Source organism: Halteromyces radiatus (genome assembly GCF_025201355.1).
Source record: "Halteromyces radiatus strain CBS 162.75 chromosome Unknown BX664scaffold_4, whole genome shotgun sequence".
Taxonomy (NCBI): domain Eukaryota; kingdom Fungi; phylum Mucoromycota; class Mucoromycetes; order Mucorales; family Cunninghamellaceae; genus Halteromyces; species Halteromyces radiatus.
In genome coordinates, this window is record NW_026251690.1 from 2,240,338 (window position 1) to 2,260,742 (window position 20,405).

Here is a 20,405-nt window from a genome sequence, read left to right on the forward strand (position 1 = left end):
AACCCTAATACACAGAAAAGTAGGTGAACGAAAATAAGAGATAGACAAAACAAGGTGTAACTACATTACTAACGAGAAAGATAAAATATCAATAGACTAAAAAATATATATATATATATAGTATAAAGAAGGTTTTTTTTTTAAAAAAAAAAAAGTATCGAAGTAGAGAGAACAAAGACAAAGAATGGTTTATTTCATAAAAGATCGTAGACATCATAAATGTATAATGGAAAGGTAAAAGGATGAACAAATACATGATTTGAATGAGATGTTAATGGAAAAATTCTTTTTTTTTTTAAAAAAAAAAAAAAAAAAAAAAAAAAAAAAAAAAAAAAAAAAAAAGAGAGAGTAAAAGAGGACAAAAAAGCGCTTAGAAGTAAAAATAAAATTAAAAAATTAAAAAATTAAAAAAAAAAAAAAAAAAAAAAAAAAAGAAGAAAGGATACATATAAAATCCATTGAGGTCCGTCACGATAAAATATTCATATCAAGATATTTTACTTTATTTGATAAAAAGTAGAATAAAAAAATAATAATATATTAGACTAAAGGGATTGATAAAAGGTAATCATCTAAAATAAAAAACAACAGATATCATATAAATCCCATATTTTACGCCTAACCTTTTGACCAATCACCCCCTTCTCTCTATACTACCACCCTAGTTGTATAATTCCTTCATATTTCAAACCAACTATACTAATCCATCGTACCATTTTATTTTTTTTTTATCTAAAGTCCCGAAAGTGTTGGGACATACAAGTGTCATCATTGCATGTTCCTCCATTCGCTTCGAAAACGCATAGTCGTCGGCTTGTATCCGCTGTTTGTTCTGGTCCTGATGTAGTTGTTGTTGTTGTTGAAGTTGACAAGTCCGAGTCCATCCAATCCATATTTGATATACCAAGTGATTTTAATGTTGATTGATAATGTGATGTTTTCTACTCCAATAAATAAATAAATAAAAGGTTACATCAAGTTACTTCATATTGATATTCCTTTTTTTTTTTTTTTATTTATTCATGTTATGGATTACCTTTGGTACAGGAGGCTGTTTGATGGAACTATCGCCAGGACTAATTTCCACACTTGCGGGTTTGTTTAGTTGACTTTTCGTTGTTGTTACAGATGATGGTTTGCTAGGAATATTTGCTCTGTTGAAAATCTTTGGATAATTGCGTTGCTGTTGAGGTTGCTGCAAACTTGGTACAAAGTGAGACCCCGAGTTGTTTGTAAAGACTGATGATCGTGTATCACGAGGGTAATGAATAGGTTGTGTTGTGCGAGATCCATTGGGAAAAGATACTGAGGCTGGATATATATGTTGATTCATTGGTGTGTGCTATTATTATTATTATTATTATTATTATTTAAAAAAAAAAAAAAGGAATTAGAACAAGAATTATGTAGTTGAGAAATTTGATATCACTTTTTTTTTTTTCATCCACTTACCATAGTATCATTCATAGGTTTCCAGCTACTGGATGGTCTAGTTGGAATTTGGTTATGGAAGGCCATGGGTTGATGTGGACGATTATTCAGTCTGGATAAAGTGGCAGGATTGGTTGTATCAGGTTTTTTTGGCACGTTTGAACTAATGACAGATATATTAGGACGATTGAGAGAATCCATTTCCTGTGGTAGCTTCTGATATTCCAATATTTGTTCCGTTTTTTTTTCTTCTTTCTGTTGTTGGTCAATTGTGGATGGTGTAGACGACGATGATGGTAAGGTATGTTCCTCAGTTCCTTCAATTTTTTTGTTGAATGTGGTATGACTCGATTCAGATGTTATAATGTTTCCATGGTTGTTTTCGTTGTTACTAATATTATTCTTCTTATTCTTGCCTTTGTCAAAGTCAATGTTGAGTACAGAATTCATTGTTGCATCGTTTGATATCTTCATGTCAGGTAAACGAGGTTTGAACTGCGTTATATCAACAGGACGAGATTTCACAGGTGTAGTTGTATTAACAGTAGTCGTTTTAACAGCAGCTTCTTTCTTGGTAATTTTGGATTGGGTTCTTTTTCGTAAAGTCTGTTGTTGTTTGTTCGGGCGACTGGATGCTGTAGGTGGATTGGTTGATGTTTTTGTATATCTTCTCCCTGTCTTGGTCTTGAACGCTGAAAGTAAAGCCATACATCTTTTAAGCTCCAAATCACAGTCCTTTCTTTTGGCCACCAGTTTCTTGAGTTCTTCATCAAAGATGTTTAGTTTCCATACTGCCAAATCCAGAGTTTCATCACCTTCAAACGGTTGCATAACAGGAGAACTTGGAGGAGTGATAAATATCTCGTCATCCTTCAAATCAAATCAAGTGAAAACACAAATAGTTAGTATTTAAAGTATAAACCCTTTTCTTTCTTCTTCTTCTTCTTTTTTTTTTTTTTTTTTTTTTTACCGAGGTATCCATGTTCAATATTTGATTATTTATATTACTACTATTGGAGAAAGAGAGAAGAGAGAATAGCAATAGAGAAAATTTTTGTGTCTGATGACTTTTTTTATACCGTCTTCACATTTACACTCCGAACACACATACAGTTGATTGGAAATGTCTACGTGTTTTTCGCGTTCCTTTTTTTTTTGTCGTCTTTTTTTTTCGACTTCTTTATCTCTTGTACTACTTTCTTTATACACCCTGTTTTATGGTTCGAATCACTTCAGATCGATATAATGAGGCTTACGAAAGAATCAAACGTGATTCATTGGATGGTAATTGTATCATATTTGTGGCGCCTGATGTAGACGCTATATGCTGTTGCAAGATTTTACAGGTACTAGTCGAAAAAAAAAGCAAAACTTGGTTCTAATATCTCTTTTTCTTTTTGGCTTCATTATTGTTTAGTCATTACTGAAACGAGATATTATTCAACATAAAATCGTTCCTGTATCTGGGTATCAAGATTTACAAAAGGCTAATGACGACCTGGTGGCTAAGGATGAGCAGGTAAAACTCGACTAATGCATAAACTATTCTCTTGACTTAGTCACTCTTTTTTTTTGGATAATCATAGTTACGAACAATTATCATGATCAACTGTGGTGGACTCGTTGAATTATCGGAAATCCTCAAAGTTAACGATCTTGTTACTATTTATATCTTGGATAGCCATCGACCTTTACACTTAGACAACATTGTAGGACATAACAACATTTGTGTATTTGACGACGACGATGAAAGTGAAAAGATGGAAGAATTAATACAAATTTATGAAGAACTATTCGTAAGTTCTAAGGAAAAAAAAAAAAAGTAAACCAAGGACTTGACTAGACTATATATTCTAACTTGAGCTCCTTTTTTTTTCCTCTTTTAATAGTATCAAGATTCCGAAGAAGACGATGATATAGAAGATGACGATGAAATCGATACAGACGACGAACGGATACAAAGTAATAGACCACGACAACGAAGAAGACTAAACGACGGTACCAATACTAATGTAAGTATAAAGAAGGAAAAAATTTATAGATTCTCTTTTGTGCCAAAATAACCAGGGATCTTCTTTGATATATTTATTATAGAAACGTCTTCAACAACGGAAAAGGGAAGAACAGCTACAAGATTATTACAGTAGTTTGTATTATGCCAATTCATCTGCTGGACAAATGTATATACTTGCTACACAGTTAGGCAAGACAAACAACGAACTATTATGGTAACAAAGAAGAAGAAGAAGAAGAAGAAGAAGAAGAAGAAGAAGAAGAAGAAGAAGAAGAAGAAGAAGAAGAAGAAGAAAAAAAAACACTATTATTGTTGCTAATATATTTTATTTTAACATAGGCTTGCTATAACTGGAGTCACGGCACAATACATATTTGAAAAGAATGATACTACAAAATATATGGATTATGTCAAACGTTTCAGTGATGATGTAGCTTTATTCAATCTATCAGCATCAAATTCGACCAACAAGACATCATCATCATCATCAACTAAAGCAGAAGACAGTATTCAATGTGAAGACGAATATCGATTTATGCTCTTTCGACATTGGAGTCTTTATGATAGTATGTTTCATTCTGGATACGTTGCAAGCAAACTAGGCGTATGGCGGGAATTTGGACAAAAACGTCTGAACAATATGTTTGCGAAAATGGGGTAATGTATAATGAATAGGATTGGATCATAATGGATTTTTATTTACATGTATATATTTATTTATTTATTAGATTTTCATTACAACAATGTCACCAAGTATATACCCACATGGACATGGATTTGAAGAATATTCTACGAACCAAAATTGAAACAGTAGCACCCTTATATGGTTTGACAGATATATGTTTCCCAAGCTTTTCACGAACGTATGGTTGGAAATATAGATTATCTGCTAGTGATGTTGTTTATGCTTTGGCGACATTATTAGAAACAAGTCCTTCAGCGGCTGCAGCATTAGGGGAACCTGTAGATTGGAATGATGATCAAGATTGGGGTGAATTGGAGGATACAACGAACGAACACCCACAAGATCTTGGTAGTGTACGAAGAAAATGGTGGATGCGAAACTTTTATACATCTTATGATTCTTTGAATAGGTAAGAATGATGACATATATCTTTTTTTTAAAAAAAAAAAAAAAAAAAAAAAGAAAGGTGACTAAATGAATCCTTTGATTTTTTTTTCTTTTTTTTAGTATCGACGGGATTCGAAGAGGGATTAGTTTATGTATGAAAATACAAAAGGCTATTGTCAGACAAGGAACATCGATTATCGACAAGAAGAATACTAGAACACTGAAGAGTTTTCGTATGGTGCTTATCAAGGATGGGCCAGATTTACCATTATTCCAACATCCATTAACACTCTCGAAACTTGCATTATTTTTGACTGACGCTTATCGGGTAAAACATATTATTTCTTTTTCATTTATTTTCTGATCCTTTTTTTTTTAAATGATAGGAACATGGAAAACGTAATTTACCATTTGTAATATCCTCCTTGGATGAAGAACATGATTCATATTTAGTAGTAGCAAATACTGGTGCTCCAACTTTTGGTGATGTACGAAGAAAGTAAGTGAAATTTGATGATGATATGAATGATATATATGTATGTTAATATATCTTTATTTCAATAGTCGATTTGGTATTGCTTTCCAAATAGCTTCTGTAGAAACAAACGCACGGACATCATTTGATAGCTTTGAAACTTCAGTATTACAGATTCATAAAAATGATTTAGAACATTTCTTAGAAAAGTTATATGTTGGTGCTTCATAGTGATTCAATAAAATGATACAAATTTCAAATAATGCCGACTTTTTTTCTTTTTTTGTCCCTCTTTCTTCCTTTTTTTTTTTTCTCAGCCTGTGCTCTTTCCAAACTGATTGTCCAATGCTTACGAACAACCTTATAGATTCTGAGCCTGGAACTCAATCCTCGGATGAAATGTCAATATCAAGTCCATCCACTCAACAGACTTTAGAAGAGACAGGCGGTCGTCGTGTTTTACCTCAAAGTTTCTATCAATCAACGCGACCATATAAGCGACCACTTTTGACTGTACCGTTTCATCACCAGAATCCCATCTCAAGTAAGCACAGAAATAAAAAAAAAAAAAAGAACAAAAAACCAAACAAAAAAAAAAAAATAATTAATTAACTAATCTTGATCGATATACGAAAAAAAAAAAAAATAGTGACTTCCCCGTATCGTGATCAAACGACAACCTTGGTTGAATACGAATCTCTCGAACCTGAACACTTTTTTATCGATGAACCTCCACCCCCACCACCATCAGCGATACCTGTAGATATCAAAGAATACCCAATAAAAGGTGTCCCAGTCAAGTTCCCATTCAAACCATGTAAGGTCTTTTTGTTTATTTATAGACTCAATACTGTCATTACGTTAAGGAACTCATGAATGAATTCTTGCCTTCATAGACCAAGCACAAGTCCAGATGATGTCAAAGGTAACAAAGAAAGAGAAAAAAATTGAAATAATAACCATTTCTTTACTAAGCTCATCATACAACCCTTGACTGTTTCATACTATTATATATATATTTCGCGTTTTAGATCATTGAAGCTCTCCAGAAAGAACAACACGCTGTATTGGAAAGTCCAACAGGCATGCAGGATAAATAATAGATGATCATGAGAATGGCGAATAACATGTATAGAAAAAAACTAATATTTATGATTTTATAGGCTCTGGAAAATCATTGGCTTTACTATGTGGAGCTTTAGGTAATAGGAAAAATGGTGATGATTGTTTAATATAATGATTATTTACTATATTACTTTGTTTGACCTTATAGCTTGGAGAGAAAAGGAAAAGGAGAAGCGCATGAATGATTACCACTCAACTCAGCAAGTGAATGAAATGACGGCGAATTTGTATAGTTCTGGGGAAACAAGATTGGATACAGAAGAATTTATTACATTGATGGATACTATGGATTCTCAACAACAATCAACACAACAAATGAAACGCTTACCTCGCATTTATGTTGGAAGTCGAACGTAAAAAAGAGAAAAAGAAAAAAAAAAAAAGATGTGGATCGAAGCTCACTCGCATTCTTATATACTAGGCATAAACAAGTAACACAATTGGTTAAGGAACTCAAAGGTCGTACACCATACCGATCAAGTATGTCGATATTGTACAAGGAATGATATTTTACTTGGAATAGTGAATAACCGATTTAACTATTTTGTTTCTATGATGATCGTATTTAGGGATGTCAGTTTTGGGTAGTCGGGATCAATACTGTAGTAAGTAATACAAACAAATAAATAAATAAAGTAAAAAGCTAACAGTAATATATGTATCTGATCTTGCCTTTTTTATTTTTATGTATATGTAGTTCATGGTAAAGTATCCAAATCTCTCAACAAGAGTGAAGATTGGTAAGATAGAAAATTAGAATATATCAGTTATAAATAGTGAACTCGATACATTGATATTATTCATAGTGCTACTCTCATTGATACTCGAAGTTGTTATTATTCAAATCGTACTGATAAACTTACATCAAGCTCGCAAATTCAACCTGGTGGACAAAACGAGATATGGGATATTGAAGATCTTGTACGCATTGGAAAACAAGTTCAAGGTCAATTGTGTGATTCTTTCTTTCTTTTTTCTTTTTTTTTTTTCTTTTAAAAAAAAAGTGCATATACTAATATAATTTTTTATATATTTATATATGAAATATTTATATAGGTTGCCCATATTATGCCTCCAGGACTATCACTGAAACTGCAGACCTAATATTTTGTCCTTACAACTATCTCATGGATCCAAGTGAGTCATTCATATATTACTTAAGAAAACAAATCACTAACTATATTATTTCTCTTTTATTATTATAGTTATTCGAAAAGTGATGGAAATCAATACTGCCGGGAATATCATTATATTTGACGAAGGTAAGCTTTGATGATACAATTAGAAATACAATTAATCCGTTGCTTATTGATTTTGAATCTATTTCATAGCACATAATATAGAAAACATTGCCCGCGAATCTGGTTCTGTGGAAATGGAAGATGTGAAATTGAAGATTATCAAATATGAATTAAGTCAAATCATCAGCAATGGATTCCTAATACCAGCACATGAAATCCTTTTCCAAGTAAAGCTCTCTAATTGGATGATACACTTTATACTAATAGATTTTTTATGTCTATTCTATTGTAGCTTCTTAGCTGCCTATTGGCTTGGATGGAAGATGTTGAAGATTTTGAGAGAGAAGAAGATAATCAACGATCACATCTGTAAGTGAAAGAAAAAAGAACAAGATATCGATCCTGACCATCGTTTTTTTTTTTTTTTTTTAATAGGTTGACGACGGCGGAATCCATTAAAATTGAATTACAAGAATCTCTTAGTGTGAATGCCACCACTTTGAAAACAATCATTTATCCTGCTTTTGATCTTGCCTGCCAACACGCTGAACGAAAGCGGGGACGTTCCTCGAATGGTGATGATATGAATCTGGAATCAGAGCAGGATCTTGATATGACGAATACTGGCAATGATGGAGTCATGGACCCTTTGGATGAATACAACGATAATAGCAACAACAATAACAATAACCAAGGCGAAGGAACACAAAATGGCTGGAATCATTTGACCGTTGCATCTTTGAATATGATTGAAAGTAAGGATAATATACTAAAAACAATATCTATATATAACCATTCACCTGTTTTTATAGAGTTGCTCTTGATCCTGAATTATGTCTTAGATGATGATCAAGATGGAGCAGACAGTTATGCTCTGGCAGTGATAGAGAATACAAATCAAGGTCAAGTATCGATGACTAGCAATTACAACGACATGTCTTCTATATATATATATATATATATATATGTATAATCAACTGATAGATATTTTTTTTTATATAGGTGAACATGGTTGGAAAAGAAAATTTGCTCTCTGGTAAGAAAGTCAATAAAGGTTTCCTTAACATATCATGATCTGATTAAAAAAATGAAAAACATATGTGTACTCAGTTTTGATTTTTTTTTTTTTTATCATTTATAGGTGCCTGAATCCGGCGGTCGTTTTCAAAGAACTTGCCAAAGATGCTCATTCCATAATATTGACCAGTGGTACCTTATCTCCGGCAAGTTATACCAAAAAAAAAAAAAAAAAAAAAAAATGGGGGACATGTTGCTGATGATATATTTGTATATTTCTTAGATCCATACATTTGAAGCAGAATTAGGAGTGAAATTGTAAGTATATATTTAAATCAAAATTGTTTTCGTTCAATGATCTTTTTATTATTGCGATCTAGTCCAATCCGACTTGAAGCCAATCATGTCATCCAATCTTCTCAAGTTATGGTACAAACTATACCACGAGGGTAAGCGTTGGAAAGGGATGCAAAAAAAAGGAAACATTCGTTATAAATCTTTATCCTATCTTAATGGTTTATGTTATTCATTTAGACCCAAAAGAATTCCATTGAAAGGCGTTTACCATACTATATCAACAACTGGTTATCAAGATGACATTGGCGAAGGTAAGACAAAAAGAAGAAAAAAAAAGATTGATTATGATGGTATAATTAATTTCTATCTTTTTTTTTTTGAAAGCTATTGCAAGTATTTGCGAAACTGTTCCTTTTGGTATTCTTGTGTTTGCCAATGCATACACTACACTAAACAAGTTAAAAAGTCGATGGGAAGTAAGTCAAATTGAATGTGTTGGTTAACATTATGATGAAAATGATTATACCCAATTAATATTGTTCTTTTTTCTTTTTTCTTTCTGTCTTAATAGAAAACCGGACTCTTGGATCGTATTAAGAAAACAAAGCATTTTATGTTAGGTAAACTAAAAAAAATAAAAAATTTATTCAATATCTTTTGCACTTATTCTAAACCAATTTCATTTATAGAACCTCGAGGCAAATCACCAAAGGAATTCAACAGAACACTCAAGAAATTTTATGCTCATATCAAGAAAGCTGAAAATGGGGAAAGTGTTGAAACAGGTGCAGTACTTTTGGCGGTAAGAGAAATATTGAAATGAGTCCTATTTAAATCAACCTCTATTCACGAAAAAATATATATATTCTAGGTATATCGTGGCAAAATATCAGAAGGTATCGATTTTACTGATAATAACTGTCGTGCAGTGATTGCAACTGGTATTCCATTCCCTATGTGGTAAGATGTTATCAACATTCAATGATTCTTTACATGTAGCTTTAAATTATTACTTTAATAATATAGGCAAGATACGAAGGTGCAATTGAAAAGATCCTACAACGATTCTAGACGTAATCGACAAGATACAGTTCTATCTGGTGATGAATGGTAAGTTTGAGATGATGGTTATGGATGATAAATAATTACTTTTTGATTCGCTTTTTTCTTCTTTTTTTTTTTTTTTTTTTTTTTTTTTTACATTAATAGGTACAATATCCAAGCATATAGAGGTAATGTAGAGGGATATCATAAACAATAGATGATCTTCAAGACAAGACTAAATTGGTTCCTTTTTTTTTTGTAGCCATCAATCAAGCTCTTGGAAGATGTATCCGTCATCGAAATGATTGGGGTAAAAAAAAAAGAAATATTAAAGAATTTATACAAAAGATAATGACTTCACTAACTAAACGAAATTTACTTTAATAGGTGCTATTCTTTTACTGGAGGAAAGATTTCTAGATAGCCGAAATACTCAACAACTATCCAAATGGATACGACGTTTGTGTTCATCGACCAATACCAATTTCGACTCGATCATGACCAACCTTCAACAATTTGTAACCCGGCACCGAAGGATTAAATTAGAAAATCAGCAATCACGGCAACAAGAACAACAACAGTCTCAAAATGTAGATATACCCAATATCAAAGGTGATGAAGAATCCTTATCTAGCAAAGATCAGACACAAGAAACATCAGATACGCTGCAGCAACCAGGAAGAGAAAACAAAAACGATATCGAAAAACAATCACAGCATCTGTCTCAACTTGGATTGGATCATTTGAAATTAGATACAGTACCAACAGTGGTAGAAGATGGCAACAGAAATGATGGTGACAAGGATACGGACAACACGATCAAACAAGAAATCATCCATCAGGGCGTACCGTCTGCATTTGAAGTGGAACAACAACATGTTGACAATGACTTCGTATCACATCCAACAACATCTGTATCATCCCAACCGGTCTTTGGCCAACAAATGTATATCATCACTTGTAGGAAATGCTCTCAATCCATTTTTACTCGGCCAGCAAGCGCGTTTGCCTTCCGTTCGATGACAACCGATCTTTATCATTTTCACAACATTGCCCAACAAGACCTTGATAATAGCCAACAAAAGGTGTACTTTACATCAGTCTTGGTATTGAACGAACCTTCACTATGGCATCCATCGGAAACAATAAATAACGAAAATTGGATATCTTCGCCTGTATCAACATCAACAAGAAATGTGCAATGGAATCCAATGGACAAGATCGTGTACGAATCAATTCTATCTCCTTGTTGTCGTCGTCAGGTAGGTGCTCACATCATTACTACGACTATTGGTACCATGGATTCAAACATACCATTGATTGGCAAGATCTTACTTGTGAAAGATTTGGTGGAAGTCACTTCTCGTGTGGCCTGATCCTTTATGAACAACAACTGGTTGATCCCATTCCTTTTTTTTTTTTTATGAAGTTATTGTTACCCTTTTTTTTTTTTTTGATATGAAACATCTGTAGTATAATTGTTGTATTTATCATCTATTACCCGCTTCAATAAAAAAAAAAATAAAAGCATTCTCTTTTTTTTCATTGATTCATCTATCCATCAGTACAAGAACCTATATATTTTTAATCATTGATAATTTATTCCAGTTATATGTAAAAAGCATAATATACAAATCAATACGAGGAGAAGAAAGATAATGTGGACTAAACGAAATGGAGGATATCAAAAAAAAAAAAAAAAAAGAAGAAGAGAGACAGTGAAAGCATCTTAAATCGTATGTCTATGTGTATGTATGTGTGTTGTGTGCAATGATCAGCTGTTCTTATCAACCTAATTCGAAAAAAAAGGAAGAAGAGAGAGAGAAAGAGAAAGACAAGTAAGCATATATATATATATATATAAAGTCATATGTTACTTACAGGAAGGAAGAGTTTGAATTCAGGAGGTAGTTCATCTTCTGAGCAGAGGCGATCGGCAAAGTAAATGCGTCGTAAACGGCAGTTAGCATGGACGGTGACACGAGCGGTTTCCAAGTAAGTAGTGGCATAGGCACGTTTGACCAGATCAGGAAGATCCATGACCATTTGATTCCAACCGGGTTCCAATCGCAAAGGCATGGTGGTAATGATGGGCTTGACACGTGTCTCCAGTTGATAATTTGAGCATCGGAAGCGTCGAGTTTGTTGCTTGTCATCTACCACCTGGACTTCAAACGAGACATACTGATCCAAATTCTTGACAATAAATACAAGATACGGAAGTTTGATCCCAAGCGTTGTTCGATGCCTTCCCTTACCTAATGGTGGACATGTAATGTACGTGTTGGCAATAGCGTGGTTGTTGCATACCAGTTCGATCACATTGGAACTGATCATGGTGTCTTGTACTCGTTCGACTTTGGATACTTGCTGGTTATTATCATTCGAGTCGTCTTTGTCTTGACTAGACTCGTCTGTATGTATCGTCCATAACTGTAATGGTTCGTTCCTATATATACAAAAAGAGAAAAGTAAGAATCAAATGTTTTTTTTTTTTTTCGCAAAGAATTGGTTTTTTTTTTTTTTACCCAAGACTATACAAAATGGAAAGGAAACCCGACTAAGAACAACAAAGATGGCATATGAGTTTCATTTCTTTAAAAGGAAAAGGTAATAATAATAATAAAGAATACCTGAAATGTATTTCTAAACATTAACAGTATAACAAGGAAAGAAGAAATAAAAAAAAAAATCAAAAAAAAAAAATAATAATGATCCTTTTTTGCCTGTTTAGATAAAAAATGATTCTCAGCTGGATTAAAGAAAAACCTTCCGCGCTCTTTCTCTCTTTTTTTTCTTTTTTGTTTTCTTTCCTTCTCCCCTTTTATATATATATATATATAACTTTTATTACCATGATCCGATCTCGATGTTTTAGGACCTATATCAATCGACATACCATTAACATGTCAAGACAATACAGCACAAGTTCAAAACGTACTTTGACGGCGGAAGAAAAGAAACAATTGGAACCCATGATTCGTGTGGATCAATCTGGAGAAGTGGGAGCTTACTATATTTACAAGGGACAAATGGCAGTCCTGGGACATGATAAGAAGCTCAAACCATTGTTACAAGAAATGTGGGATCAAGAACAAAAACATTTGGAACTCTTCAATGGGTTAGTGGGTGAACATCGTGTGCGGCCTAGTCTACTCCGTCCTGTATGGGAAATAGCTGGTTTTGCTGTGGGTGCTGGTACTGCTCTGTTGGGAAAAGAAGCTGCTATGGCTTGTACTGAAGCTGTCGAAACCGTAATTGGAAATCATTACAATGATCAACTACGAGAACTCCATGCTATCAAAAATCACAATAAGGAATTGACTTATCTTTCAGAGGTAAATCCCCCTTCAAAAAAAAAAAAAAAAGAGGTATATAGAAATGTTTTTTTTTATGGGCTGATTTTTTTATTATTGTTTTTGAACATTAGACTATTGCTACTTGTAGGGATGAAGAATTGGAACATCATGATATTGCTGTAGCTCACGATGCTCAACGTGCTCCTTTTCATTCGGCTCTTTCGGCAGTGATTAAACAAGGATGTAAAACTGCTATTTGGATTGCTGAACGTGTATGATCTCTCTTCTTTTGGACATGTTATTATATCTCTTCACCATCATCTTTTTCTTAGTTAGAACTTCACTTTTTTATTCCTTACATTGCATTTGTAGTCATCTTCATCAACCTCTCTCTCTCTCTCTCTATCTTTCTACTTTCCTATTTTAAATGAATAGTAACAATAAAAAAAAACATCTATATATATATATTTAAATGATGGTTTATTTGTGAATATATATATCAATCAGTAGTAATAATGGTAATGATGATAATGGGTAATTGTAGTAGTAGTAGTAGTAGTAAGAACCAAAAGAGAGTGTGTGTCTATACAGAAAATGAGGTATCTAAATGAATAGTAATAATATAGAAGTGGAGAAAAATAAAATAAAACTATTTAAAAAAGATGTAATATGCTGCAAATACAGCTACAACAATAAATAAGGTCATATAACACATCATAGATGCTGATTGCTTGGATGCCATAATTTTGAAATTGTGCATAGTTTTGCCTAGGACATTGTTTGTATTGGAGAATTGATCATTCTATACATCCAAAAAAGAAAAAGAGAGCGAGAGATTATAAGTATTAAAAAAAAAAAGAGATATCTTTCTATTATCAAGATTTTTTTTTTTTTTTTTTTTTACCATAGTGTCCAATAAACTATTGCCATGTCGAATTTCTTCCCCGATTTTTCCAGTGATCTAAGTAAGTTATATATATATACATAAATACAAAAATAATCAGTCAATCCATCCAAAATAATTCTAATAATAATCATAATAATTAAATAGATTTACACTTTTCAGGACTTGAACTTTTGCCGATAACCCAGTAATCCGATCTTCGTTTTGACTTTCAAGGTATTCTAGGTCACCATCATCCATCTTGAGTTGCACAGGTCGATCAGGAGAAGATCGCGCACTTCCGAACATAGATGAAGATGGAGATGGTGTTTGTCGATTGGATGCATCGCCAAATAATACCGTTCGATTATGTAAATGTTGATATGATCTATCAAAAAAAAAAAAAAAAAATGATGAAATAATGAGTACAAGTATAAAGAATATCGATGTGGACTTCTTCTTTTTTTATAATGAATAATGTCCAAAAAGGGAAGGGATATTAGGTTGGTATGGATACCTTACACTGCTTTGTCCAAACTGTCTTGACATTAAATGATTAAAATAATAATAGAAAAAAAAAAAAAAAAAAAGAGAAAAAGTGGGAAAGAATAGAAAGGGTGTGAGGGAAAATATGAAAAGTTCAAACCCAGATTCGCTCGCTATATATAGAGTCGAAAAGGGAATCTTTGAATCATAATAGATTATAGCAAAATGGGATTATTTCATTATGTAAAATGATAGACGATGAGATCATCAGAGTTCTAGTAATGTAAAGGATATGTGTTTGTAGCTGATTCGAAAGAAAAACAGGACTGAGGAGGATCTCGTTGCTGTTATCTGATTGGCCACAACTTTTATAGCCCGTTTTTTATGAGACATGAATTACTATTTTATGACATATAATGGTTGGATGATTGATTTGATTCAATAGAATAATTATGATTATTTGATAGTTTCAATGTGATTGGAAAAAAAAACTATAAAAGACACTTTTTTTATTTTTTCTTTCTTTCTTCTACAAAAAAAAAAAAAACAAAAAGAAAAAAAAACAAAAAATCATCTGCTTCTTTTTGTCTGCTTCCTTGACCATACGCGATAGAATATTGATTCTTGTTTCCCCGGTTTTCTCCTTGTTCTTATTGTGCCTCTGGTTGTCTCTCCTTGCGTCTCTCCGTCTTTCTTGCTTCTTGGATCCTTTTTTTTTTATCATTATGATACTTATACTATCCCTTTTGCGTCACGTACATCCTGGATGGGTTGATGCATGGCGACCGTGCCTTGGCGCCGGAGGATTTTCTTTTCCTTTAACCATTTTTCCATTTTTTTTTCTTTTCAAACACTGAAGTGGGGCTGCGAAATACGTAGATCCAATAAGTTGTATGATGAAGAACAGCAATTGAAGTTTATTATTATTTACAAAATAAAGTAGACATATATAAAAAGTGAAGAAACATATGTAATATATGTGAGTCTAATATAAACATCTAAATCTAATCAAGGGTGTGATCTAACACAAAGTAGTGTCTTTATCATTTTCAGTTATTTGCATATCCATTGAATACCATTCATATTGACCAGCCAGCTGCCAAAGTTTAAGAGAGTTATCTACTGTTTCTTCATTCATGTCATAATCATCATCACTATCTGATAAATATCCAATATCAAATTTTCTTTGACCAGAACAAGTAGCCAAGATGGATGGGTATACCGGGTTAAATGTTGCTCCAGAAGTAATATCTATCAAATATATGAGATTAGATTTCTTTCTTCTCTTTTTTTTTATTTATTTTTTATTACATACCTTGATGTGCTTTCCAGGATGATAATAATCTTGGTTTTGTTTCTACATCTTCTTCATCCAATGTTGTGAGATCATATGTCAATACATTTCCATCCTAAAATAAGATTCAAAAAAAAAAAAAAAGATTTTTAGAATCATTTGACGTGATCATCCCAATTTTTTTTTTTTTTTGTACCTGATCACCTGAAATCAACACAGACCCAGTGGGATCCAGATCGAATGTAACACGTTGATTTGTTTTCCCTTTTCTATCTAGATCATACAAAATATTGGCAGATTGTCGTATATCCCAACATAGAATAGAATTAGATTGTCGACAAGTAGAGAATAATCGAGTACCATCCATAGAGAACATGACTTGGGTGACTCCACCACCTTTCATTCCAGTTAATTTGAGACATAGTTCATCTGTTCGTTCATCATAAATACCAATGGATTGACTATAAGAACCAGCTGCATACATACCACTGAGATCTCGATTGAAGTCGATACATGAGATAATTCCTTTTTGTCCTTTCTTGCTTTTTCTATTAGGTGTAGTGGCGATTTTTGTTGATATATTATTTCCTGGTGTGTTCAAGTCGAATATTTCAATCATATTTTCATAACCGCAATAAATCCTAATATATATATGTAAGTCATATCATCAAGTTTATCTATATATATATATATTTACTTTGTTCCATCCAGATTGAATTTAACTACGTTTGGACCAATGAATCTTTCTCGATGATCAACAACACTGTAAGATGCACGGACCTATCAATTTCCAAAATAAAAAAAGAGTTATACATAAAGTTTTTTTTTTTTTGGTAGATCACTTCATTCTTACTTTTCCAGTGGTGGCATCCCATAATCTTACAGGATGATCACGTACTGAAGACAAAAAACAACAAGTAGTAGGATCTTGAGTATTCATTAAAGGAAACCAAGTTAAATCACAAATCGATTCTGCTTCAACAATACCAATAGAAGGTATTAAGGATTCAACAGAAGAAATATCATATGCAGACGAAGGACTAAAAATAAATAAAAAAAATAATATTAATAATATATATGAGTATATGATTATTATTTTTAATATAATAATAGAAAATTTACATATTAAATAATCGTATCGTTCGATCTTCAGAATTGGTTAAAAGACAAGTACCATCAGGAGACCATTGACAAGATTTGAAAAAATTATTTGTAAGTTTGTTGTTATTTTGTATTGAACCGAGTGATCTAGTAAGAATAGGTTGATCAAGAATAATTGATTCAGCACATGTTTTATTATATCTATCAGAGGTAGTAGCTAAAAGTGTTGAAGGTATAGAAGTCCAGTCATATCGATAAAAACTATACGTTTGTTGTTCCACCATTGAATCAGACTTTATAGGAGTATCTAATATTAACTTTTCATTTTCTTCTCTTTCATATATAGTTGTTTGATCAAATGAAGAATCGTCGTTGTCGTTTATTTGCATAGAGAAAAAAAAAATTAAAGTATGAAAGAAAAAAAAAAAAAAAAGTGACCAAAAAAAAAAAAAAACCGGTGCGACGGGAACTCCGGTACGATTCACTGAAAAAGGAAAGTACCAGGAAAGGTGGAGGTTCCTTTTTTTTTTTTTTTTGTATCACTTTAGTTTAGATTGGATAAATAAAAGTCAAATGATAAAAAAAAAAAAAAGGAAGAGGAATGTGATGCGACTTTTTTTTTTTTTCTATCTTGTTTGTTATAATAAAAGATGTCTGTACCATGAGTCATAAGACCTAAAAAGCTGTCATGCATAGTTCTCTCTTGTTATTATTATTATTTTATTCTTTTTTATTTATATATTTTGATTGGTTGATTGGTGATGATAAATTTCATTTTCCGTGTGTGCTACCCAATGTGGGCTCCAGTGCAGCCAAGTGGTGTCTTTTTTTTTTTTTTTTTTTTTTTTTTTTTTGTTCCTTGTCCTCCCTTTGAAATTCCCTTTTCTCTTCCTTTCTTTCATTTTCTTTTTTTTTTTCCCTTTTTTTTTTTCCTTTTTTTTTTTTTTTCTATTACCATTTTATTATATCTTTTTGAGAAAAAAAAATGATCACTGCAAGATATGAACCTTTATTATTCCCAAGAGAACGTTCACCTTCTCCTCATCTTAGTTCCTCGCGTTTTACACCTTCAACACCATCCACTCCAACCAATTCAAAAAATGACACTGATGATATTGATCGTTTTATGGAATTAGCTCATGCTGCTTTAGAAGAAGCTACAAAAGAAGAAGATGCAAAAGGTGTTCTTCAAGAATTAGTAGAACGTGTTTTGGCCAGAACAGGTGCTCCCTTAATGGCAGGTGTCATTGCTGAACAATTACGTAGTCAAGAAGTCATTGAACAATTAGCTGAAAAAAGTTATGAACGACAACGAAGAAGACAGATACAAAAATATTCTACGACTTTCAAATCACAAAAACGACGAAATTATTCATCAGTTAATAATACTTTATCGCAGGACGAAGGTAATCATTCATTATCAGCACCACCATCAACAACAACTTTAATATCATCGTCATCATCATCATCATCACAAAGATTAACCGTATCAGCACCTTCATCATCATTATCATCATCATCATCATCATCGTCATCATCAATATCATGTTTATCCAATATATCATCATTAAAAGATCCTCAAGATCCGGAAACTTTGGATGAAGCAGTGACTCGAGATCAATTTGTGATTCAACAACAATTACATACTGATGATACTAAACATGATTCTTTATTACTGATATCTGAATATATTTGGCGATTATTCCGACTTTTGATATTAGCAAGTCTAGTGGCTTTAATATATCATTATGTATGTGCCTATCCCCAACAATTCTTCATTTGATTCCTTTTTATATATATTTATATATATCTTACATAGTATCCCCCCTTTCCTTTATTTTTTTTTCTTTTTATATATACTTGAAGAAACCATCTATTATCTATCTATATACATATACACATACAACAAAAAAAAAGAAAAAGTTTCTTCTTCCCTATTCCTGTTTTTCCCTTAGTATAGTTTTCATTCTTTTTATACAATCAATTCATCATAAATAAATAAATAAAAAAAAAGATTATCTTTATTGTCCTATATGTTAAATGATTTTTATTTATTATTTGAAAAATAAAAATATCAAAACAATAACATACATACATAGACTTTATTTAATCTATCTAACAAACTATTTTATTTAGACTATCTAATTCATTTACTAAATTATCCACCAAACATTTATTTTCCCCAAAGATCCGGACTTGAATATGACAAGGATCTAAAGAAATAGATTCTATTCTGCACATGATCTTGTCATCCTACAAAAAAAAAAGAAGTCAGAATCTCTCTCTCTATTCTTTTTTTTTTTTTTTTTTTTTGAAGCCCAGAGTAAACTTACGGAAGAAGAGGCGGAGGACGATGGTTCCAAACAAATAAGCATACCCTTTTCGAGCCCTAACACCGGATCAAGAGCAAATGTATCCCGTAAAAATTGTCCATGATAAGTTCTATTTTCACCTTTTACATCTACTTGTTGTTGATATAAATGAGAAGGAAGGACAATTTTCTTTAACTATATATATATACAAGAAATAAATAAAATTTATTTATCTATACATTTTATTATCATTTTGAATTACCTGATCAACCAAATATAAACCAAAAGAATGATTTAAATGAACAGATTCAGTACTTCCAGGTACAGGTACTTGAATTTCAATGATACCATTATATTGAGTTGGTTGAGATGTATTGATAGTGATAATTTCAACATGTTTCATATTAGATAATAATGGTGGAATGCTGGTGGATGATGAGGATGTCAAAAAGAGTGATGATACTGATTGATTGGAATGTCCATCAGTTGTCGTCATATGATGAGAGGAAGATATTAATTTCAATAAAGGGGTCTATATTTATATGTAGATGAGAATAAATAAATATAAAAGTAAATCTATCAAATTTTACCTGAGGTATGATGGATGATCTATCAAGATCACTTTTATGTAAAGAATGGATGATGGGTTTGAAATCCAATTTAGCAGATAATCCAATGACAGGAAATGCTGTTGCATTATGGACTGTAATGGTCAATCGAGTCGTACCTTGATCATATTCCAATCTTGTACCTATTTTTTTTTTAGGAATCATTTCATAGTTAAAATCAAAATTCATTCAAAAATTAAAGTTGTTTTTACCAATTTTGATATTTGTTTGAAATAAATGATGTATTACACGGTTCATGGTTTGAGTCATTTGCACATTCTGTTCTAAAGTTCTTTGTAAGGTCTATTTGAAGGTTCAAAATCTCAGTCTACATTGTTTTCATTTTCATTTGTTTTTTTTTCTTTACCGAATATACAGAAGAAAACGATGTCTGTACATCTTGCATAGTCGAACCTAAAAGATCGATTGGTTCTGATACACTAAAAAAAAAAAAAAGAGATGTTGAGTCGCTATCGACAGTGATCTGGAAGATCTTTCCATTATAATAATATTCTTCAAATTTTACGTTTGTTGTTCTGGTGAATCATTATCTTTTTCCAAGGACATTTTAGATTGTTCATGGGTCATTATAAAGTTGCTATTATGGAAACCGGAAGGAAAAAAAAAAAAAAAAAAAAAAGGAAGGGAGAAGAGTTATGCTCACCCATTTTTTTTTTTTCTCTTTTTGAAACGGGATTTCAATCAA

The 20,405-nt window shown here is 32.0% G+C and overlaps 9 protein-coding genes across 9 annotated transcripts; 4 read left to right on the top strand and 5 right to left on the bottom strand.

The window, feature by feature from the left end:
* Nucleotides 1–467: 467 nt before the first annotated feature.
* On the bottom strand, nucleotides 468–2,461 carry BX664DRAFT_386010 (uncharacterized protein). Its single transcript, XM_051549295.1, has 4 exons — nucleotides 2,402–2,461; nucleotides 1,453–2,301; nucleotides 1,037–1,342; nucleotides 468–941 (listed from the first exon to the last, which is right to left on the bottom strand). The coding sequence occupies exons 1-4, from the start codon at nucleotides 2,411–2,413 to the stop codon at nucleotides 729–731; spliced, it is 1,380 nt and encodes a 459-aa protein (XP_051400376.1). The 5' UTR covers nucleotides 2,414–2,461; the 3' UTR covers nucleotides 468–728.
* Nucleotides 2,462–2,579: 118 nt separating this feature from the next.
* Nucleotides 2,580–5,260, top strand: BX664DRAFT_333264 (DNA replication pre-initiation complex subunit Cdc45). Its single transcript, XM_051545484.1, has 10 exons — nucleotides 2,580–2,777; nucleotides 2,849–2,950; nucleotides 3,018–3,227; nucleotides 3,321–3,443; nucleotides 3,526–3,659; nucleotides 3,785–4,102; nucleotides 4,174–4,539; nucleotides 4,638–4,845; nucleotides 4,904–5,016; nucleotides 5,082–5,260. The coding sequence occupies exons 1-10, from the start codon at nucleotides 2,649–2,651 to the stop codon at nucleotides 5,221–5,223; spliced, it is 1,845 nt and encodes a 614-aa protein (XP_051400377.1). The 5' UTR covers nucleotides 2,580–2,648; the 3' UTR covers nucleotides 5,224–5,260.
* Nucleotides 5,261–5,292: 32 nt separating this feature from the next.
* On the top strand, nucleotides 5,293–11,219 carry BX664DRAFT_136318 (helicase C-terminal domain-containing protein). The gene is made up of 29 exons (XM_051539830.1): nucleotides 5,293–5,536; nucleotides 5,642–5,809; nucleotides 5,889–5,917; nucleotides 6,024–6,075; nucleotides 6,156–6,194; nucleotides 6,266–6,470; nucleotides 6,539–6,597; nucleotides 6,687–6,722; nucleotides 6,815–6,857; nucleotides 6,924–7,063; nucleotides 7,174–7,254; nucleotides 7,323–7,379; nucleotides 7,449–7,585; nucleotides 7,651–7,727; nucleotides 7,794–8,113; nucleotides 8,171–8,260; nucleotides 8,361–8,394; nucleotides 8,500–8,581; nucleotides 8,659–8,693; nucleotides 8,756–8,824; nucleotides 8,919–8,983; nucleotides 9,057–9,148; nucleotides 9,244–9,292; nucleotides 9,362–9,474; nucleotides 9,544–9,632; nucleotides 9,699–9,782; nucleotides 9,882–9,904; nucleotides 9,979–10,026; nucleotides 10,104–11,219. The coding sequence occupies exons 1-29, from the start codon at nucleotides 5,338–5,340 to the stop codon at nucleotides 11,090–11,092; spliced, it is 3,504 nt and encodes a 1,167-aa protein (XP_051400378.1). The 5' UTR covers nucleotides 5,293–5,337; the 3' UTR covers nucleotides 11,093–11,219.
* A 210-nt stretch (nucleotides 11,220–11,429) lies between these two features.
* Nucleotides 11,430–12,420, bottom strand: BX664DRAFT_333271 (Cilia/flagella-associated protein 20/WDR90/C3orf67). The gene is made up of 4 exons (XM_051545485.1): nucleotides 12,350–12,420; nucleotides 12,245–12,276; nucleotides 11,598–12,165; nucleotides 11,430–11,508 (listed from the first exon to the last, which is right to left on the bottom strand). The coding sequence occupies exons 1-4, from the start codon at nucleotides 12,368–12,370 to the stop codon at nucleotides 11,491–11,493; spliced, it is 639 nt and encodes a 212-aa protein (XP_051400379.1). The 5' UTR covers nucleotides 12,371–12,420; the 3' UTR covers nucleotides 11,430–11,490.
* On the top strand, nucleotides 12,288–13,488 carry BX664DRAFT_379369 (ubiquinone biosynthesis protein COQ7-domain-containing protein). Its single transcript, XM_051548855.1, has 3 exons — nucleotides 12,288–12,326; nucleotides 12,451–13,054; nucleotides 13,147–13,488. Exons 2-3 carry the CDS (start codon nucleotides 12,458–12,460, stop codon nucleotides 13,291–13,293), a joined length of 744 nt encoding a protein of 247 aa, XP_051400380.1. The 5' UTR covers nucleotides 12,288–12,326; nucleotides 12,451–12,457; the 3' UTR covers nucleotides 13,294–13,488.
* BX664DRAFT_386014 (uncharacterized protein) lies at nucleotides 13,480–14,469 on the bottom strand. Its single transcript, XM_051549296.1, has 4 exons — nucleotides 14,416–14,469; nucleotides 14,073–14,286; nucleotides 13,920–13,976; nucleotides 13,480–13,817 (listed from the first exon to the last, which is right to left on the bottom strand). The coding sequence occupies exons 1-4, from the start codon at nucleotides 14,445–14,447 to the stop codon at nucleotides 13,665–13,667; spliced, it is 456 nt and encodes a 151-aa protein (XP_051400381.1). The 5' UTR covers nucleotides 14,448–14,469; the 3' UTR covers nucleotides 13,480–13,664.
* A 448-nt stretch (nucleotides 14,470–14,917) lies between these two features.
* Nucleotides 14,918–17,168, bottom strand: BX664DRAFT_333279 (WD40-repeat-containing domain protein; the record flags this gene model as incomplete). The annotated part of the gene is made up of 6 exons (XM_051545486.1): nucleotides 14,918–15,635; nucleotides 15,700–15,793; nucleotides 15,875–16,319; nucleotides 16,376–16,458; nucleotides 16,532–16,718; nucleotides 16,801–17,168. The coding sequence occupies 6 exons, from the start codon at nucleotides 17,166–17,168 to the stop codon at nucleotides 15,406–15,408; spliced, it is 1,407 nt and encodes a 468-aa protein (XP_051400382.1). The 3' UTR covers nucleotides 14,918–15,405.
* A 548-nt stretch (nucleotides 17,169–17,716) lies between these two features.
* BX664DRAFT_333281 (uncharacterized protein) lies at nucleotides 17,717–18,813 on the top strand. Its single transcript, XM_051545487.1, has one exon. It carries the CDS (start codon nucleotides 17,765–17,767, stop codon nucleotides 18,560–18,562), a length of 798 nt encoding a protein of 265 aa, XP_051400383.1. The 5' UTR covers nucleotides 17,717–17,764; the 3' UTR covers nucleotides 18,563–18,813.
* On the bottom strand, nucleotides 18,800–20,326 carry BX664DRAFT_333283 (uncharacterized protein). The gene is made up of 7 exons (XM_051545488.1): nucleotides 20,226–20,326; nucleotides 20,067–20,139; nucleotides 19,912–20,002; nucleotides 19,682–19,842; nucleotides 19,354–19,623; nucleotides 19,113–19,286; nucleotides 18,800–19,032 (listed from the first exon to the last, which is right to left on the bottom strand). The coding sequence occupies exons 1-7, from the start codon at nucleotides 20,285–20,287 to the stop codon at nucleotides 18,895–18,897; spliced, it is 969 nt and encodes a 322-aa protein (XP_051400384.1). The 5' UTR covers nucleotides 20,288–20,326; the 3' UTR covers nucleotides 18,800–18,894.
* Between the last annotated feature and the right edge of the window lie 79 nt (nucleotides 20,327–20,405).

Coding starts and splice junctions, on each gene's coding strand:
- BX664DRAFT_386010 (XM_051549295.1), bottom strand. Junction 1,343..1,452: donor AACCTATGAATGATACTATG/GTAAGTGGATGA, acceptor TAATAATAATAG/CACACACCAATGAATCAACA. Junction 942..1,036: donor AACAGCCTCCTGTACCAAAG/GTAATCCATAAC, acceptor TTATTGGAGTAG/AAAACATCACATTATCAATC.
- BX664DRAFT_333264 (XM_051545484.1), top strand. CDS start 2,649: ATGGTTCGAATCACTTCAGATCGATATAATGAGGCTTACGAAAGAATC. Junction 3,444..3,525: donor ACGACGGTACCAATACTAAT/GTAAGTATAAAG, acceptor TATTTATTATAG/AAACGTCTTCAACAACGGAA. Junction 3,660..3,784: donor ACAAACAACGAACTATTATG/GTAACAAAGAAG, acceptor ATTTTAACATAG/GCTTGCTATAACTGGAGTCA.
- BX664DRAFT_136318 (XM_051539830.1), top strand. CDS start 5,338: ATGCTTACGAACAACCTTATAGATTCTGAGCCTGGAACTCAATCCTCG. Junction 8,984..9,056: donor TCAAGATGACATTGGCGAAG/GTAAGACAAAAA, acceptor TTTTTTTGAAAG/CTATTGCAAGTATTTGCGAA. Junction 9,905..9,978: donor CAATATCCAAGCATATAGAG/GTAATGTAGAGG, acceptor TTTTTTTTGTAG/CCATCAATCAAGCTCTTGGA.
- BX664DRAFT_333271 (XM_051545485.1), bottom strand. CDS start 12,370: ATGTTTAGAAATACATTTCAG. Junction 12,277..12,349: donor TGTTTAGAAATACATTTCAG/GTATTCTTTATT, acceptor TGTTGTTCTTAG/TCGGGTTTCCTTTCCATTTT. Junction 12,166..12,244: donor TCCATTTTGTATAGTCTTGG/GTAAAAAAAAAA, acceptor TTGTATATATAG/GAACGAACCATTACAGTTAT.
- BX664DRAFT_379369 (XM_051548855.1), top strand. CDS start 12,458: ATGATTCTCAGCTGGATTAAAGAAAAACCTTCCGCGCTCTTTCTCTCT. Junction 13,055..13,146: donor AATTGACTTATCTTTCAGAG/GTAAATCCCCCT, acceptor TTTGAACATTAG/ACTATTGCTACTTGTAGGGA.
- BX664DRAFT_386014 (XM_051549296.1), bottom strand. CDS start 14,447: ATGTCAAGACAGTTTGGACAAAGCAGTGTAAG. Junction 13,977..14,072: donor AAGTTCAAGTCCTGAAAAGT/GTAAATCTATTT, acceptor TAACTTACTTAG/ATCACTGGAAAAATCGGGGA. Junction 13,818..13,919: donor ATAGTTTATTGGACACTATG/GTAAAAAAAAAA, acceptor TTGGATGTATAG/AATGATCAATTCTCCAATAC.
- BX664DRAFT_333281 (XM_051545487.1), top strand. CDS start 17,765: ATGATCACTGCAAGATATGAACCTTTATTATTCCCAAGAGAACGTTCA.
- BX664DRAFT_333283 (XM_051545488.1), bottom strand. CDS start 20,287: ATGACCCATGAACAATCTAAAATGTCCTTGGAAAAAGATAATGATTCA. Junction 20,140..20,225: donor GATTCACCAGAACAACAAAC/GTAAAATTTGAA, acceptor TTTTTTTTTTAG/TGTATCAGAACCAATCGATC. Junction 20,003..20,066: donor CGTTTTCTTCTGTATATTCG/GTAAAGAAAAAA, acceptor ACCTTCAAATAG/ACCTTACAAAGAACTTTAGA.